The following is a 16,048-nucleotide window of genomic DNA, read 5'->3' on the forward strand; positions in this document are numbered from 1 at the left end:
AATTGTACTGATCCGTTTCTGGCCAGCTATAAGCGGGATATGGGGCAGGTCAATCCATATCCGACCCATGGCAACGGACCCAGTATATTCTTAAACATAATTGTGCTCTGTTCTTGTACGGAGGATAATAATTAACCCAACTAATGTTCTCCCAGCAACGCCAGAAGGACAAGCACGCAAAACCCCCTTCGGCCCCCGCTAAATTCCGTCATTGGGTTAGCTGTGGGGTTTTACACTGATAATATCATTTGTAATTAAAAAGTTTGTATTAAATTAGAAAAGAATGCAAAATAGAAGCATTTTCACTGGTGGTCTCAAGATGTTTGGGCCGCACTGTATGTGGTAGTTGGTAAACATCTGCTGTGGGTTGCCTCTGTTTGTTCCCTCCCTCTTGCAGTTTTAAGGGTGTACTGTTCCTCTTCTATCCCCCAATCACCACTTTCCTGGAGGAACCAATGGGCACCGCCATGACACCTAATCTTCAGAATATTCTCCAGCTTGCTGGTTTCTTATTCCCGGTTTACTGACTTAGTGGCAGAATACATGGCAAGCGTGGCTAACTGAGAACCTTGAGTTGAGTTGTCGTAGATTAGCTAGTTATTTTAGTAATGTTAGATCTGCCTTCAGGGCAACTCGTGCTGTCCGTGGATGTTGGTGCAACTCCAGAAAACGTAGAGTTAGCTGGCTCTGTTTGCAAAGACAACTAGATTAGCCACCAGACATTCTCGATACCATAGATTTTCACTCCAACCCTCACAAAGCACACCTCATTCATCAGCTAGAGATCTTGTTGAGCTGCTAATAAGTGGAATCCGGTGTGCCAAATTAGTGTATGAAGATCTACAGGACAGTAGATCTCCAGGAGCAGGGTTGGGCAGCCCTGCTCTAGCTGTTGAATGAGGTGTGCTTTGTTAGGGTTGGAGTGAAAACCTACATGTTGGTTGATCTCCAGGAGCAGGGTTGGGCAGCCTTGATCTAGTAAATTCCCCAAATGAATGGGTACAGGTCTGGTGCCTGCAGGGCTATTGTACCCTAGTCCTGGGTACCTCTGCCCAATCTTTATACCCAAGGCTGGAAAAGAGCCCCTGCTGTTCTTTTACATGGCTCACTTTAGAGTCTCAATCAGGAAGCAAAGTGAAAAATACTGAAAGGAGAGCGATGAAGGCCTGAAACCACACCAATTACAAACAGAGAAAAAACCTTTATTTGTAAGAAGGGAGAAAAGCATTTGCCAAGTAACACACACATAGTTCAGTGTGAATGAGGAGCATATGGAAGGGTCCTACTGGCACACACACACACACATATGCTTGCACACACACGCATGGACATACACACATGCACACACACACACGCGCACACACACACACACACACACATGCTTGCACACACTTGCACGGACATACACACATACACACATTGTACCTGAATAGCATTTTGTAAAAGAAGCCCTTTAAAAAAATTACATTGTGTGGGCACAATTGGACTCTTTTTGCATACTTCTACTTCTTAACCTGTAGTTGTGGGGACATTTCTGGAGCGTTTCTGTGTGCCATCGAAGGAGAAGACAAGTCTACAGTCCCGAGAGGACACTACGACAGAGGCTTGTGATTGACAGGTAGGCCACAGGAGGCACACACCAGCCTCCCTGGACTAGTCTTCCTCCCCCTCGGACTCAGACTCTGGGGAAATGAAGAAAACGAACACACACACACACACACACAGGCACACACATCATTCACCCCTTGTTAAAACCCTGGTTGACGCACTTGTGTTCGGTGTTCAGAGTGCCTGTTAAACGAGGGTGTCGGCGGTTTGGGAAATGTACCTTATTTCACATTAAACTTCACTGCCCCGACAGGACGTAAACATCATCTGTGGTTGTATTTATTTTATTTTTTATAAAATATTGGGGGGGTAGAGAAGGTATTTGAGAGGGGGCAGTGAGGGTATTTGGGGGGGGTATGTAGTATATTGGGGGTATTAGAGGAGGGCAGTGAGGGTATTTGGGGGGTAAGTAGTATATTGGGGATATTAGAGGGGGGCAGTGAGGGTATTTGGGGGGGGTAAGTAGTATATTGGGGGTATTAGAGGGGGCAGTGAGGGTATTTGGGGGGGTAAGTAGTATATTGGGGGTATTAGAGGAGGGGCAGTGAGGGTCAGCATGGCCAGCTTGGTCCGCTCTGATTCGCTGAAGGCTTTCAGGAAGAGCAGCAGCTGGACAGGAAGTGACACGCCCAAACAGGAAGTGAAGTTAATAGTAGCCGATGAACAAGCTTCTACATTTTACATTTTGTCTGTAATTAAGCCTCAATCACACTCAACAGGAAAAAGATTAAGCTCATTTTTCGACCTCTGCTTAACAAATAGACCTGCCAGTTTCCTGGATTACACACAGAACATGTTACAGAACATCGGTGAGGTGAGAACGTGGTGCTTTTCCACATTTGGTCGTCTAGAAAAACCGGGTGAACTTCCACCTTCCTCCAGCAGGTGTCATTGTCTCGCACGTTTCCAGCTGGTCTTCAGAGGGATTTGAGTACAGGCCTGTATTGGCATTACTGTGAAGTTCACCAATTTCTTTCTTTACTATTCCCAAAAAAAGCTGTTTTGGCTGTTTTTGCAAGGCATCAGCATTGAAACATTCCAGCAAAGCTTCCCTATTTTAAATTTTAAAAGCCAACATGTAAAGCGACTTGAGAGCAGAAACTCCCTTTCTAACTGGAACATGATATTTATTGAAAATGTTCTTCGGCTGCTACCCCTGAGCTAACTTTGAGAGCAGTCACAATTACAGCACAGAATACCAACAGCACAACTGCAAACGCAACTATTCGCACACCATAAAAATGTATATCCCCTTGAAATCATTTTCATTATATTTAAGACATTACACAGGAACTATGATCGTGAAGTTGACCTTTTTGATTTCCTCTTTGAATGCCTTCTCCAGGTATTTGTACCTCCTGATGAGCTTGCTAAACACCTGCAGACATGTACAATATAAGGACACAAAACAGTAAGGACAGATGCAATCAAAGAGAATAAAAAGGTAATCCAAAATGAGTGCATTTATAAAATACTTAAAACGTCAACACTGTCATGGTGTTCTGTAGCAAGCGTTGTGTAAGTTAAGAGTTTGTTTTCAAGAACAGGTCTGATAAGGTGCCAGATACTATTTAGCTGTTAGGCACACTAAGCAGGAGGTAGACTTTAGTGGCAGGAAAAGGCGAGCATTGCTGGGCTGAATGGCCTGTTCTCACCACTGTTGTGTTACGTTATGTAGAGGCCTACAGGGAGAACACAAGGTCTGCCTGTTCCGTGTGGAGTTTGCATGTTCTCCCCATGTCCGTGTGGGTTCACATTTTCCTCCCAAAGCCAAAAACACGTAGCCCAGGGACTAAGGAGGAAAATCAGCCTCCCTGGCTAACTGGTACATTTACAGAAATGGTATTAATGTGTATAGTCCCAGTCAAATAAATAAAATGTATACAGCTGGATATTTCCTGAAGAGGGTAGAGGTGCCCCAGTCAGGAATGGAACCTGCAACCCCCCTCAGTCACAAGCCCACAAATGTAATGTAATATCCCTAAATACGATACTGCATTTAGTTCACCACCATCGCCTTTTACAAATACAAATGGAAGTGACGTAGGTCTATGTCAATACCAGCAAGCTGATTCGTTACTTACCTGTGATTTATTTTTAAAGGTATGAACAAATATTACATTCATTGAGTGCGAGTGTGAGTGTGGGGGTGTCAGTGTGTGTGAGTGTGTGTGGGCGTGCGTGTGTGTGTGTGTGCGAGTGTAAGTGTGAGTGTGAGTGTGTGTGTGTGAGTGTCAGTGTGTGTGAGTGTGTGTGGGCGTGCATGTGTGAGTGTGTGAGTGCGAGTGTAAGTGTAAGTGTGAGTGTGGGTGTGTGTGTGTGTGTGTGTGTGTGTCAGTGTGTGTGAGTGGGTGTGCGTGTGTGTTTGTGTGTGTGGGTGTGAGTGTGTGTGTGGGTGTGTGTGTGTGTGTGAGTGTGGGTGTGTGCGAGTGTGTGGGCGTGCGTATGTGTTTGTGTGTGTGTGTGTGTGTGTGTGTGCGAGTGTGTGTGGGTGGGTGTGCGTGTGTGTGTGTGTGTGCATGTCTTTACTGCATTACAAAAGAAAACTTCCTCAATATGCTCCCTTACTCTTTCCTGCGTTGGCACGTATTAGCACGATGGTCACTGTAAAGGATACGAAGAACAGCAGGAGCTGATGGAATTGGCGCACATTAGCACGTATTAGCACGATGGTCACTGTAAAGGATACGAAGAACAGCAGGACCTGGTGGCATTAGCGCACATTAGCACGTATTAGCACGATGGTCACTGTAAAGGATAAGAAGAACAGCAGGAGCTGGTGGCATTAGCGCACATTAGCACGTATTAGCACGATGGTCACTGTAAAGGATACAAAGAACAGCAGGACCTGGTGGCATTAGCGCACATTAGCACGTATTAGCACGACGGTCACTGTAAAGGATACGAAGAACAGCAGGACCTGGTGGTGCTTCATGGCACCGATGAGCCCCACCACCGCCACCAGAAACAGGAACACGCCCACTCCGATGACTCCGCCCACAACCTGGAAGCTAGACACCAGACCAAACCACTTCCCCCAGGCGGCAAAGCCAATCAGGAGCAGGCTTACCATCTGAGAGAGGGGGGGGAGGGGAGAGAGAGGAGAGAGAGAGAGAGGAGAGAGTGAGAGGAGAGAGAGGGGGAGAGAGAGAGGGAGTGAGAGGAGAGAGAGGGAGTGAGAGAGGGAGAGAGAGGAGAGAGAGGGAGAGAGGGGGAGAGATGGAATGAGAAGGGGATAGAGAGAGTGAGTGAGGGAGAGAGAGAGTCAGAGGGGGAGAGAGAGAGAGGGAGTGAGAGGGGGAGAGGGAGAGAAAGGAGTGAGAGGGAGTGAGAGAAGGAGAGAGAGTGAGAGGGGGAGAGATGGAATGAGAAGGGGATAGAGAGAGTGAGTGGGGGAGAGAAAGAGAGTGAGAAGGGGATAGGGAATGAGAGAGTGAGGGGGAGACAGGGAGTGAGAGAGGGATAGGGGAATGAGGGAATGAGAGAGAGGGAGGGAATGAAAGAGGGAGGCTCAGTTTATACCAAAATAATGAGTCAGATACAGCCCCAACGATCAGGATGCGGCACCTTTCCCCTGTGTTCTCAGGTAAACGTGTTCTCAGGTAAACGTGTTCTCAGGTAAACGTGTTCTCAGGTAAACGTGTTCTCAGGTAAACGTGTTCTCAGGTAAACGACGGCTAGTTTACTCAACGTGTTTCTGCCGTAGTGCAGTTTACACAGTCCACACAGTCTGCAAACACAGCCCACTCATCCCATCAGGAATAAGGGCCTCAGATTAACCCTCACACCCCAAACACACTGTATTCATGGACAGTATATTAAGATTTATAAAAGTATGACTGTATGTATACATTTGACCTAACATATTGGATGCGGTTGTACTATTTCAAAAAATAAAAACACTTCAACAGGATTTGGTTTTCAGTACATCTGCTGGGTCACAACACAACTGAACATTTTACCACGCCGTTAACAAGACGTCTTGGATAAGGCCCGACGGAGATAGAGTGCGCGATCGTCAGAAAGCTTAAACAGCTTCAAGTACAGAGGGGGTGAAAATACGCGCAGAAACTGGAGAGGCCAGATGAGTCGGGAATACGATCTGAACAAACGTGGGGGTGGGGTGTCCCCGTGTTCACGTGGGTTTCCTCCAGGTATTCTGGTTTCCTCCCACAGTCCAAAGACATGCAGGTTAGGCTGATTGGAGAGTCTAAATTGCCCACAGATATGAGTGTGTGTGTGTGTGTGAATGGTGTGTGAGTGAATGGTGTGTGTGCCCTGCGATGGACTGGCGACCTGTCCAGGGTGTATTCCTGCCTTTCGCCCAATGTATGCTGGGATAGGCTCCAGCCCCCCTGCGACCCTTTTCAGGATAAGCGGGCTAGGACAATGAATGAATGAATGAATGAATGTCTTCCGTAATCATTTTAATCGTTCTATAATGTCCGTTTGAAGACGCAAATCAGCATGCGCGAATTGTCTAAACGTTTACCTTGTTTTGTCACAAATATAATCAGTACATGTAACAGGTGAAGAAATTGCCTGAGTCCGAGGTGGGATTTGAAACCCAGCCTCTCACTTGTCCAAATATTTGTTGAACGAACGAGCTCGTCCCTAGCCAAGGGCAACAACGTTCTTTTGAATTTGAGGGTTACGTCATCGGGGAGTGTTGCCGCGATAACCTGCTACCAGCCTTCGCTTTCACTGCACCATCCGTGCTTACTAGTGAACTAGCTGAGCTAACCATGCTACATATAGATAAAATGGATGGAGCGTTTACAGTGGACGCATTAATTCACATTATGGTGACGCCTTATATTCTGGTCCAAATGTCGACTAGTAACTCGGAATCTTATTCGAAGTTACAGAATATTAACAGCATTAAGGCACCTCCAGTGATAGCTGAACGGAAATAATTTTCCAATGGCGCTACCACCTCTGCCATTCACCAGTAGATGGCGCCCTAGAGTTATCCATCGCTCAATCGTGAACATTTTAACATTCAATGTGTAACAAATGTTCACGTGATCGGAACTTGTGTTTCGCTTCGCAAGACTGAAAGCATGCCCTCTCAGAAACGGAAAGCAACAAGGAGTAAACCCCATATCTCATTCATCGAGTTCAGCGAGGCCGGGGAAGACATCAGCAAGGACTGCGGCAGGAACACCAAGCCGGGCATGTTGAAGAAGAAGCGTTATCTGAACTTTTTTCTCTCGGGATGAACTCTCTTCTTTGGGTCGTGCTGTGTGGATTTCCCTCAACAAATGCCGGTGAGTTTGTCTAAAGTGGTAAGTTTGTCTAGAACCGGGGTCTCCAACCCTGGTCCTGGAGAGCTACTGGGTCTGCTGGTTTTTGTTTTCACCTTAAAATCAGCACCCTGTTGAGACCCAGGTAACCAGGTGAGGTGAGTTAATTAATCAATTAGTGCAGTTGATTACAGTTAAGTGCAGAGTAACAACGAAAACCAGCAGACCCTGTAGCTCTCCTGGACCAGGGTTGGAGACCACTGGTCTAGAAGTAATAGTGGTTTTAAAATGTGTTTTATTCTGGCTTATTTTTACTGCGCTCAAATCACCCGAAGGCGCTTAGGGTGTATTAATGGCATGCATACGGAAGTCGTGTTACTGACTGAGTTCAACTGTAGACTGGAGAACACACAACAATAGCCGTCAGTGACGTGACTTAGCACTTTCCAAAAGCATGATTTATTTCCCACATATTCATGTGTCCTATTTGGGACCACATATGTTGTATCACTCAACATAACCTGCCCACAAACTGTGTCAGTACGTTAAGTAGCATACAGTTTTTTAATTGGTGTGATTAATTAATTGATCCTACGTTAAAGTGTATATTGTAGAGGGTACAGACTGTATATTGCTATGATCTCATTCATATAGGCATACTGGCATTCTGGATGAAAGTGTAGAGGCAGATGTATTTAATTTCAGTATTTTGACCGAGTTTAATGTTATTTAGCTTGTTAAATTATACTACCTACGGTCAATGCATGAACACAGCTAGCACAGCTGTACTGCATCAGGGGTTCCCACACTCGGTGCTGGGGCACCCCTGTGTATGCTGGTTTGTGTTCCAACCACAGTTGCAATCCCAGAATTTATTTTTTTATTAATTATGTGCTATTGATGTTTCAAGGGGTTATTTTCCCTCTTAAACCATGTTGTCAGACATGGCCACAAATTATAACATTCCCTTGTTCATATTGTGCTTATTGTGCTATATTGCATTTATCAAAAAGGCAACTTATTTGTAACTGATCAATCTAAAGACTGATCAGTAGGCTCGTAATTGGCGACATTGTGGACACCAGGGGCCTCATTTATAAAACTGTACTTAGGATTCACGTCAAAAGGTTGCGTAAGCATGAAACCTAGGACGTGCATACGCAAAAAAATATTCTGATTTATAAAACAGTGCATACGCACGTCCCACGCCAGTTTTCCTTTATAAATCACAATCAACTCTAAATGTGGCGCAACTTTGCCAGCTTCATATCCCGCCCACAGTTGCCTATAAATAGGCAGTGAAACACCCCTAATGAATATGCATTTCACGAAGACGACAATGGCAAACGCTGAAAAGAAGGCCAAGAAAAGGGATTTCAGCCATTTGATTGCCTCTGAAAAGCTACAGGTGTGGGAATTATCCTGATTGATTGTAAATGACGAACAGTTCTGCACAACGAATGTGATGATGACGATGATAATAATAATAATAATAATACACGTTATTTGTCTAGCACCATTGAAAACACAGTTACAAAATTAAGAGATAAAACGAACAAAAATGTATAACAATAAACACATTATAAAACATAATATATGAATATGATAACAATATATGAAACTATGCTTGTATCTGCCCGACTGACGCATTGTAAACGGCATCAGTGCAGCGCAATTTGTCCGACTGTTCACCATATTATTTATGAGAATACATTTAATAACATGAAGTATTGTTTAACAATTCGTCTACATATTTGAGGGATTATTTTACAACAACATCTCCGTTTATATTTATCATCCTAAATCATATTTTTTGGGCACTCCAGGGAGCATAAATGGTTTTTTAGGTTTATTTATTTAGCACAAATTTTAGTACAAATCTGTGCAAGGTGGGAGCGAAGCCCTTACAGGCTTGTACAGAGCTCCACACCTAGCCAACACTTATTACATTTAGTACATTTAGCGGGCGAAAAAAAATGTAGCCAATCCAAATCCAACATAGGATGATACGAGAAAGAAAAGAAAATAGAATGTTTAAGGATTAAACATCAGTTGATACGAGAAAGAAGAAACAGACAACATAGGATGATAATTAAATATAAGATGATATAAGAAAGAAGAAACAGACAACATAGGATGATAATTAAATATAAGATGATATAAGAAAGAAGAAACAGACAACATAGAATGATGATTAAACATAAGATGATATAAGAAATATGACCATCAATCAAACAGCTGTTTGTTTATTCGTTGTAAGAGAGGCTTTTATCCGTTTTTGCAAATTAACTCTTCGTATATGATACGTGAGAGGTAATATTTCATTACATTACATTACATTACATGGCATTTAGCAGACGCTCTTATCCAGAGCGATGTACAACAAAGTGCAAATTAAACACAAGAACAAGTGCAAATAGGACCTGAGAGGACAGTATAGTTCCGAGTCCTAGTGTAAACATGCAGAAAATCAGAACCCTTTAAGAGTACAATCAACAACAATCAATTTCGATTTATTTTACACAGTGGTATCTGTTGTATATCATTTTCGACTTCTCTCGTCGCCAAATGTTGTGTTGCACTTAGGAAGGGAGAGAACCCGTATAGCGAGATTCAACAACACAACACTTTAATAAGTATAACAGGGACGAAGCACGTCCTTACAGCAGCCATACTCAGCCACAACTCCCGGCAAATCTTTATACCTTTTTAAATCCTGTTTCACTTCCCGTTTTCCTGGTCTTACGTCATAAGCATTAAAGGCACAGTTCGTTTTTTATAAATGCCAAAGTTTGCTTAGAAAGTGGCGTACGCATTCTTTTGTGCCTACGCAACGTTTATAAATTAGGCCCCTGGCCACTAAAACTAACGAATATGATTAAAATAAAAAAAGATTATGAGCCAAACCCGCATTGTGTTGATGATAGATTGATGAAAGATGATAAACGCATGTGTTCAGCAACCTAATTAGGGTTATTAACCTAATTAGGGTTAGTTGTTTAACCTCAGTCTAACATTTCATCAAAAAATGTGTTCGCTATATAGCACAATAAAAACACAGGAGTTTTATTCATCATGGCATGCATAGCTATGTCTGAGAAAATGTGTCTTAAGAGGGCAAATAATCCCTCTGAACATGGAAGGCAAATGAGAAACATTTTGGTAACGTTCTGTCATTGCAATTGTGGTTGGAACAAAAACCAGCAGAGCCATGACTGAGTTTGGGAACCCCTGCTTTAGATTATTTGGGAAACTGTGCTTAGTTTCCCTTTTACATTGATGTCAAATGCAACAAATAACATGAAAATCCAACGCTCAATATCGTTGTTCACCCCAATAAAGTTTTCCAGAGTAACTTTTACCATATGCAGAGCTTTACGAGAACAGAATACAGATCAAGAACAACACATTATTTCAGCTCAAATATGGGAATACAGAAATTAATCACGCTGAATTGTTTGATTATAAATCTGTATGTAGTACAGAAAAGGTCTTTCCCAAAAATGATGGAGCTCGCTGTGTGTAATAAAAGTGCTGTCATTTCTCTAAGGTGAAACCAGAGTGGTAAAATCCCGACAGTGAATGGTTTGTCCCAATCGTCCTGTTTAAGTCGCTTTAGCTATAGGTTTCTCAGGTGTTACTTACCCGCTAAATGAAAACGTGTGCACACCTGGAGAGAGAAAACACACTGTCACTGCACACACACACACACACACACACACCCTGTCACTGCACACACACACACACACACACACACACACACACACCCTGTCACTGCACACACACATCACACTGACTACAGCCCTGATCCCACTGAGACTACAGCCCTGATCCCACTTATACATTTGTATAAGTTATTTTCATTTGCTGTTCGACTTGTTCCACACACAAATTAATTCCATAGTAATACAATAGAGCATTCAAAAATAAAGTTACTTATTTCTTAAACTACATTAAAACTTGCCCTTGATGATGTTCCAAACAATTTATTTTTAAAGCATATTGTTTGGTGTATGTCTGACTTTTTAATTTTTTAAATTATTATTTCTCTGCCTCATAATGAGTCTATCGCTGATTCGCCCTAGAGTTTGATGACGCTAGTTTGTTTTTCACATTGCTACAACGAGAGTCTCTTGGTGAGTTGCAGGTTGGCATGGCTGGAAAGTTTTGATAAGCAAATGGGGATTTGAATAATGAAAACTGGTTCAGCTGGTAGTGTAGCTGAGTGACTAAGGTTCTTGGCTGGGACCTGGAAGGATGGCGGTTCACGTCCCGGTTTAGCCAGAGCAGCAGTTAGGCTCTTGAGCCCACACATTGCTCCAGGGGGGATTGGCCCCTGCTTAGTCTAATCAACTGTAAGTCGTTTTGGATAAAAGCGGCAGCTCAATAACTGTAATGTAATGTAGCACCCATGCCACCACATCTGGTAAAATGTCATTATTTTCAACGTATTTTCTGGAGAGAATAAGAATATTGCATTGATTTTTCAGATTGGGCAGATATGGATTTCGTTTACATCCAACAAATGGAATTGTGACAAGATAAATCAATTATATGGAGTCGATTTTGTTTTATTTTTTTAAATAAATAGGTTCCCAATTGTAAGGATTGTCACTGAACCAGTAGAACACACATGACTCCCTGTGTGGTTTTAGCAGTGTATTCTTCCTCTGCCTTCACAGCAGTGTTTTTGTTTGTAGAGACACAGAAACTACAGAAACTACTGTGAAGAAAGTGCAATACAAGCTCAGTTACAATCATAGCAACTCCAGTTGAACTGCAGTTATTTCTTGTAAGGGAGCTGTGGCTGTGTCTGTGTCTGTGTCTGGTTTTACCAGCCTCCCCCTCTCTGTGCTGATGGTTCTGTACTGATTACACTGTATCTGTGTGTTCCTGCTTGGTTTCCTTTGTGTGCTGCAATTGGTTACTGCATTGTTTGTGCTGTTGTGGTGAGGCTGTGTGCATTTGCGTGTTTTTAAGTCACCTCTTCTGTGCAATTTGGTGAGTGGAAACTATGGCCAGTTCAGGGATTGAGGAGCCCCCCAATCTCCCATTCCTTTCTGCCAAAAGTGTAGATCCCCGTATTTTATTTTAGGTGTAAGACAGCTGGCAAAATAAGCAAACAGAGCTATTTACTTTCAGTTTCGGGAAAACTAACCTTCTCGTCTCCGATCTACCTGGAGACTTATGATGCTTCCTCTCCCATTGGCTGGGAGTGAACTCTCCCAGCCAATCAGATTGTTGTGTTCTCCAGTCTGTCAGAGCTGTAGATGGTGGCAGCAGTGGTGCAGAGCCGGTTATTTGAGGGTTTTTTTCCAGAGTAGTGATGTTTCTTCTCTCTGACACTGCTTCTGTTGAATTAACTTTGGATAACTGCCTGTACTCCAGTAAAACTCAACTCTAACAGAGTACAGATGAGTCCAGATCATGTGTGCTGTAAGAATTGATCTAACACTGAAACTGTCAATGTTAATTGAGTTTCTCGGATGACGTTTATATGCATTGAACAGAAATGGATGTGAATTTAAATGGATGTGAATTTCTTGTGTCCAGTTGGCTGCAAGTGTTATTTATGCTTTTGAATACTGATTTAATGTCATGCAGAGATGGTACAGCTCTATTCTGAACCCTTTCCTAACTTACTGAATCCCCCCCCCAAAAACACCCAACATTTTAAATAAACCTGGTGCATTTAATGGACTGTGTAAATGCAAAAAAATAAAAAATATAATCATCCTAGACACATGTTAAATAACATGAATTAAACCTTTTGTACATGACTGTATGAAACACAACTACAAAAGCTATTGGATATAAGGTGATCATGAGCTTGCAGCAGTGTGTGTGTGTGTGTGTGTGTGTGTGTGTCTGTGTCTGTCTGTCTGTCTGTCTGTGTCTGCAAGTTTGCACTATGTATCATGAGTGTATGCAGTAGGCTCCACAAAAAGTGCTGTAAACTAAAAAATAATAGTTATTGACATAAGCTTTTCCAACATCCCCTCCAGTATCTTAAGTTGTGGTCACAGAAGTTCTGTATGTTGTGATGATTCTAATGAAGGTGTTTGTGTCCACAGCCTCTCACTCTCTCAAGTACTTCTACACGGCTGTCACAGCGGGTATTGACTTCCCAGAGTTCACTACTGTGGGTCTGGTGGATGATGAGCCGTTTACGTACTATGACAGCATCATCAGGAGGGAGACCCCCAAAACTGAGTGGATAAAGAAGAATGTGGGAGAAGATTACTGGGACAAAAACAGTGTGGCATCACTTAGTGCACAGCAGAGCTTCAAAAACAATATTGGAATTTTAATGCAGCATTTCAACCAGACTCAGGGTGAGTAAACTCACAGGTAAACATGCACACAGACAAACAACACTGTAGTCTCAGTGGGATAAGGGCTGTAGTCTCAGTGGGGTCAGGGCTGTAGTCTCAGTGGGATCAGAGCTGTAGTCTCAGTGGGATAAGGGCTGTAGTCTCAGTGGGGTTAGGGCTGTAGTCTCAGTGGGATCAGAGCTGTAGTCAATGTGTGTGTGTGTGTGTGTGTGCGCAGTGACAGTGTGTGTGTGTGTGTGTGTGTGTGTGTGTGTGTGGGATGTGTGCAGTGACAGTGTGTGTGTGTGTGTGTGTGTGGGATGTGTGCAGTGACAGGGTGTGTGTGTGTGTGTGTGTGTGTGTGGGATGTGTGCAGTGACAGGGTGTGTGTGTGTGTGTGTGGGATGTGTGCAGTGACAGGGTGTGTGTGTGTGTGTGTGTGTGTGTGTGTGTGTGTGGGATGTGTGCAGTGACAGGGTGTGTGTGTGTGTGTGTGTGTGGGATGTGTGCAGTGACGGTGTGTGTGTGTGTGTGTGTGTGTGTGTGGGATGTGTGTGTGTGTGTGAGTGTGTGTGTGAGAGTGTGTGTGTGTGTGTGTGTGTGTGTGTGCAGTGACAGTGTGTGTGTGTGTGTGTGTGTGTGTGTGCAGTGACAGTGTTTTCTCTCTCCAGGTGAGCACACTGTTCAGTACATGTACGGCTGTGAGTGGGATGATGAGACCGGGGCCACAGGACTGTTAGATCAGTATGGATACGATGGGGAAGACTTCATTGCTTTAGACACGAAAACCTGGAGATACATCACACCTGTGCCGCAGGGGGAGATCACTACACGGAAGTGGAATAACCACCCACGTGAGCTTGAGTACGAGAAGCATTACCTGACCCAGGAGTGTTTTGATTGGCTGAAGAAGTACGTGAGCTACGGGAAGAGCACTCTGGAGAGGAGAGGTACAGCAGCACTGAGAGCACCACCAGTCACCGCCACTCTGCACATTCAACAAAATGTCTAACATGCTGAGTCGCCTCATTGTGAAGTTCAAAAGTGGAAAAAGTCCTCTTCCACTTACTGTGTGAATAAAAGCAGGGGAAATGTTTTCATCGCCAGCGTTATCAGGCCAAACTCAAAATCCCTACACATAGAATCCCTACACACACGTGAGATCCTTTCTGAAGCATGTGATGGGCGCTTAGCTTTAAACAGCTGTCTGGCTCACTTTAATAACAATAATGTAATGTAATGTTTGATAAGTGCATTCTCAGGGTGCGGGTGGCCTATTGCTTTCTAGCCTTGTGGTCTTTCCACTAGCCTTCATTGGATGTGCACTTGCCTCCATTAGATTAACTTTACATACACACTCAGGTAGGCTATGAACAGACGCTGAATGTGTGGGAAATGTACCGATTATTACCTTACAGACGCAAACAAAACCTCTAGAAGTGGCCTTGCTTTGGTTTACAGTAGCCTGTGCTGTAGCAGGTCCAAGGCGCTCAGTGCATTATAGAAACTTCTGCCCCCGATAATAAATGTCTGCCTCAACATCTTTTAACAGTCAGAATGAAATGATCCTGTGATCCACATTTGCGCGATTGCAGGGTTTTACTGTGATATATTGATTAAAAATAGCCAATAAACAGACTGAGACTGACAGACTGGAGTCTATTCTCTTTTTACTCAAATCCTTCTCCAGCTTTACTGCTAGTCACTGTAATGTTAATTTATTATTAAGATGCAACTACTCGATGGCAGTATAGTACTGTAACACGCTGCTCAATGCAGTACATTTACTATATACACTCACAGAGCACTTTATTAGGTATTTATTAGACTTATTTATTAGACTTCTACTGATGTAGCCTATCCACTTAGAGCTATGATGCGTCGTGTGTTCAGAGATGCTCTTCTGCAGACCACTGTTGTAATGTGTGGTTATGAATATGAATGAATATGAATGTGGTGTGAATATCCCAGGAGATCAGCAGTTTCTGAGATACTCAAACCACCCTCTCTCTCTCTCTCTCTCTCTCTCTCGCTCTCTCTCTCTCTCTCTCTCTCAGTTAAGCCTCAGGTCTCCCTACTGCAGAAGAACACCTCCTCTCCTCTTACCTGTCATGTGACCGGATTCTACCCCAGTGCCGTCATGGTAACCTGGAAGAGAGACGGACAGGACCTGGATGTGGACGTAGAGCTGGGGGAGACGGTGCCCAATGGGGACGGAACTTTCCAGACCAGGTCTCACCTGCACGTGAAGCCTGAGGACTGGAAGAGGAACAGATACACCTGCACTGTGCAGCACAAGAGCCTGGAGAATGACATCATTCTGCCTGTCACAGAGGAGAACATCAAGAGAAACAAAGAGCCGGAGAGTGAGTGAGAGAGAGAGAGAGAGCGAGAGAGGGCAGCGAGAGAGGGCAGCGAGAGAGGGCAGCGAGAGAGGGCAGAGAGAGAGGGGAGAGAGAGGGGAGAGAGAGGGGAGAGAGAGAGAGAGAGAGAGAGAGAGAGAGAGAGAGAGAGAGAGAGAGAGAGAGAGAGAGAGAGAGAGAGAGAGAGAGAGAGAGAGAGAGAGAGAGAGAGAGAGAGAGAGAGAGAGAGAGAGAGAGAGAGAGAGAGAGAGGGAGGAGAGAGGGCAGAGAGAGTGAGTGAGGGCAGAGAGAGAGAACAGAGAGAGAGAGGGGAATCACAGCAGTGATATCACAAACAGGAGGATCAGAGGGAGTTTTACAAACACACTGAGCCTCACTCTGTAGGACCTCTGTCTCGCTACACTAACCACTGATTCACTGAGGGGATTATTGGCAGTCAGGGGTGCCAATGATTCTGGAGCCCACTGCAAGTCAACTAGTCAGGGGACGATTGAGAGACAATTTAACGATTGAAGAT

General features: G+C 43.8%; 2 protein-coding genes across 3 annotated transcripts in view; both read left to right on the top strand.

Annotated features, from left to right (window-relative positions):
• The window catches only part of LOC133136484 (putative HLA class I histocompatibility antigen, alpha chain H), a 143,962-nt gene that overhangs the window by 100,154 nt on the left and 27,760 nt on the right, over positions 1-16,048 (top strand). The gene's annotated exons all lie outside the window — the stretch shown is intronic.
• Positions 6,668-16,048, top strand: part of LOC133136485 (major histocompatibility complex class I-related gene protein-like) — a 12,974-nt gene continuing 3,593 nt past the window's right edge. The window contains exons 1-4 of the mRNA XM_061254012.1: positions 6,668-6,878; positions 12,929-13,189; positions 13,840-14,118; positions 15,226-15,534. Of these exons, the coding sequence (XP_061109996.1) occupies positions 6,827-6,878; positions 12,929-13,189; positions 13,840-14,118; positions 15,226-15,534 (901 nt within the window). The 5' untranslated portion in view covers positions 6,668-6,826. The remainder of the gene's footprint in view (positions 6,879-12,928; positions 13,190-13,839; positions 14,119-15,225; positions 15,535-16,048) is intronic.

The sequence above is a fragment of the Conger conger genome, chromosome 9, assembly GCF_963514075.1.
Source record: "Conger conger chromosome 9, fConCon1.1, whole genome shotgun sequence".
NCBI lineage: Eukaryota > Metazoa > Chordata > Actinopteri > Anguilliformes > Congridae > Conger > Conger conger.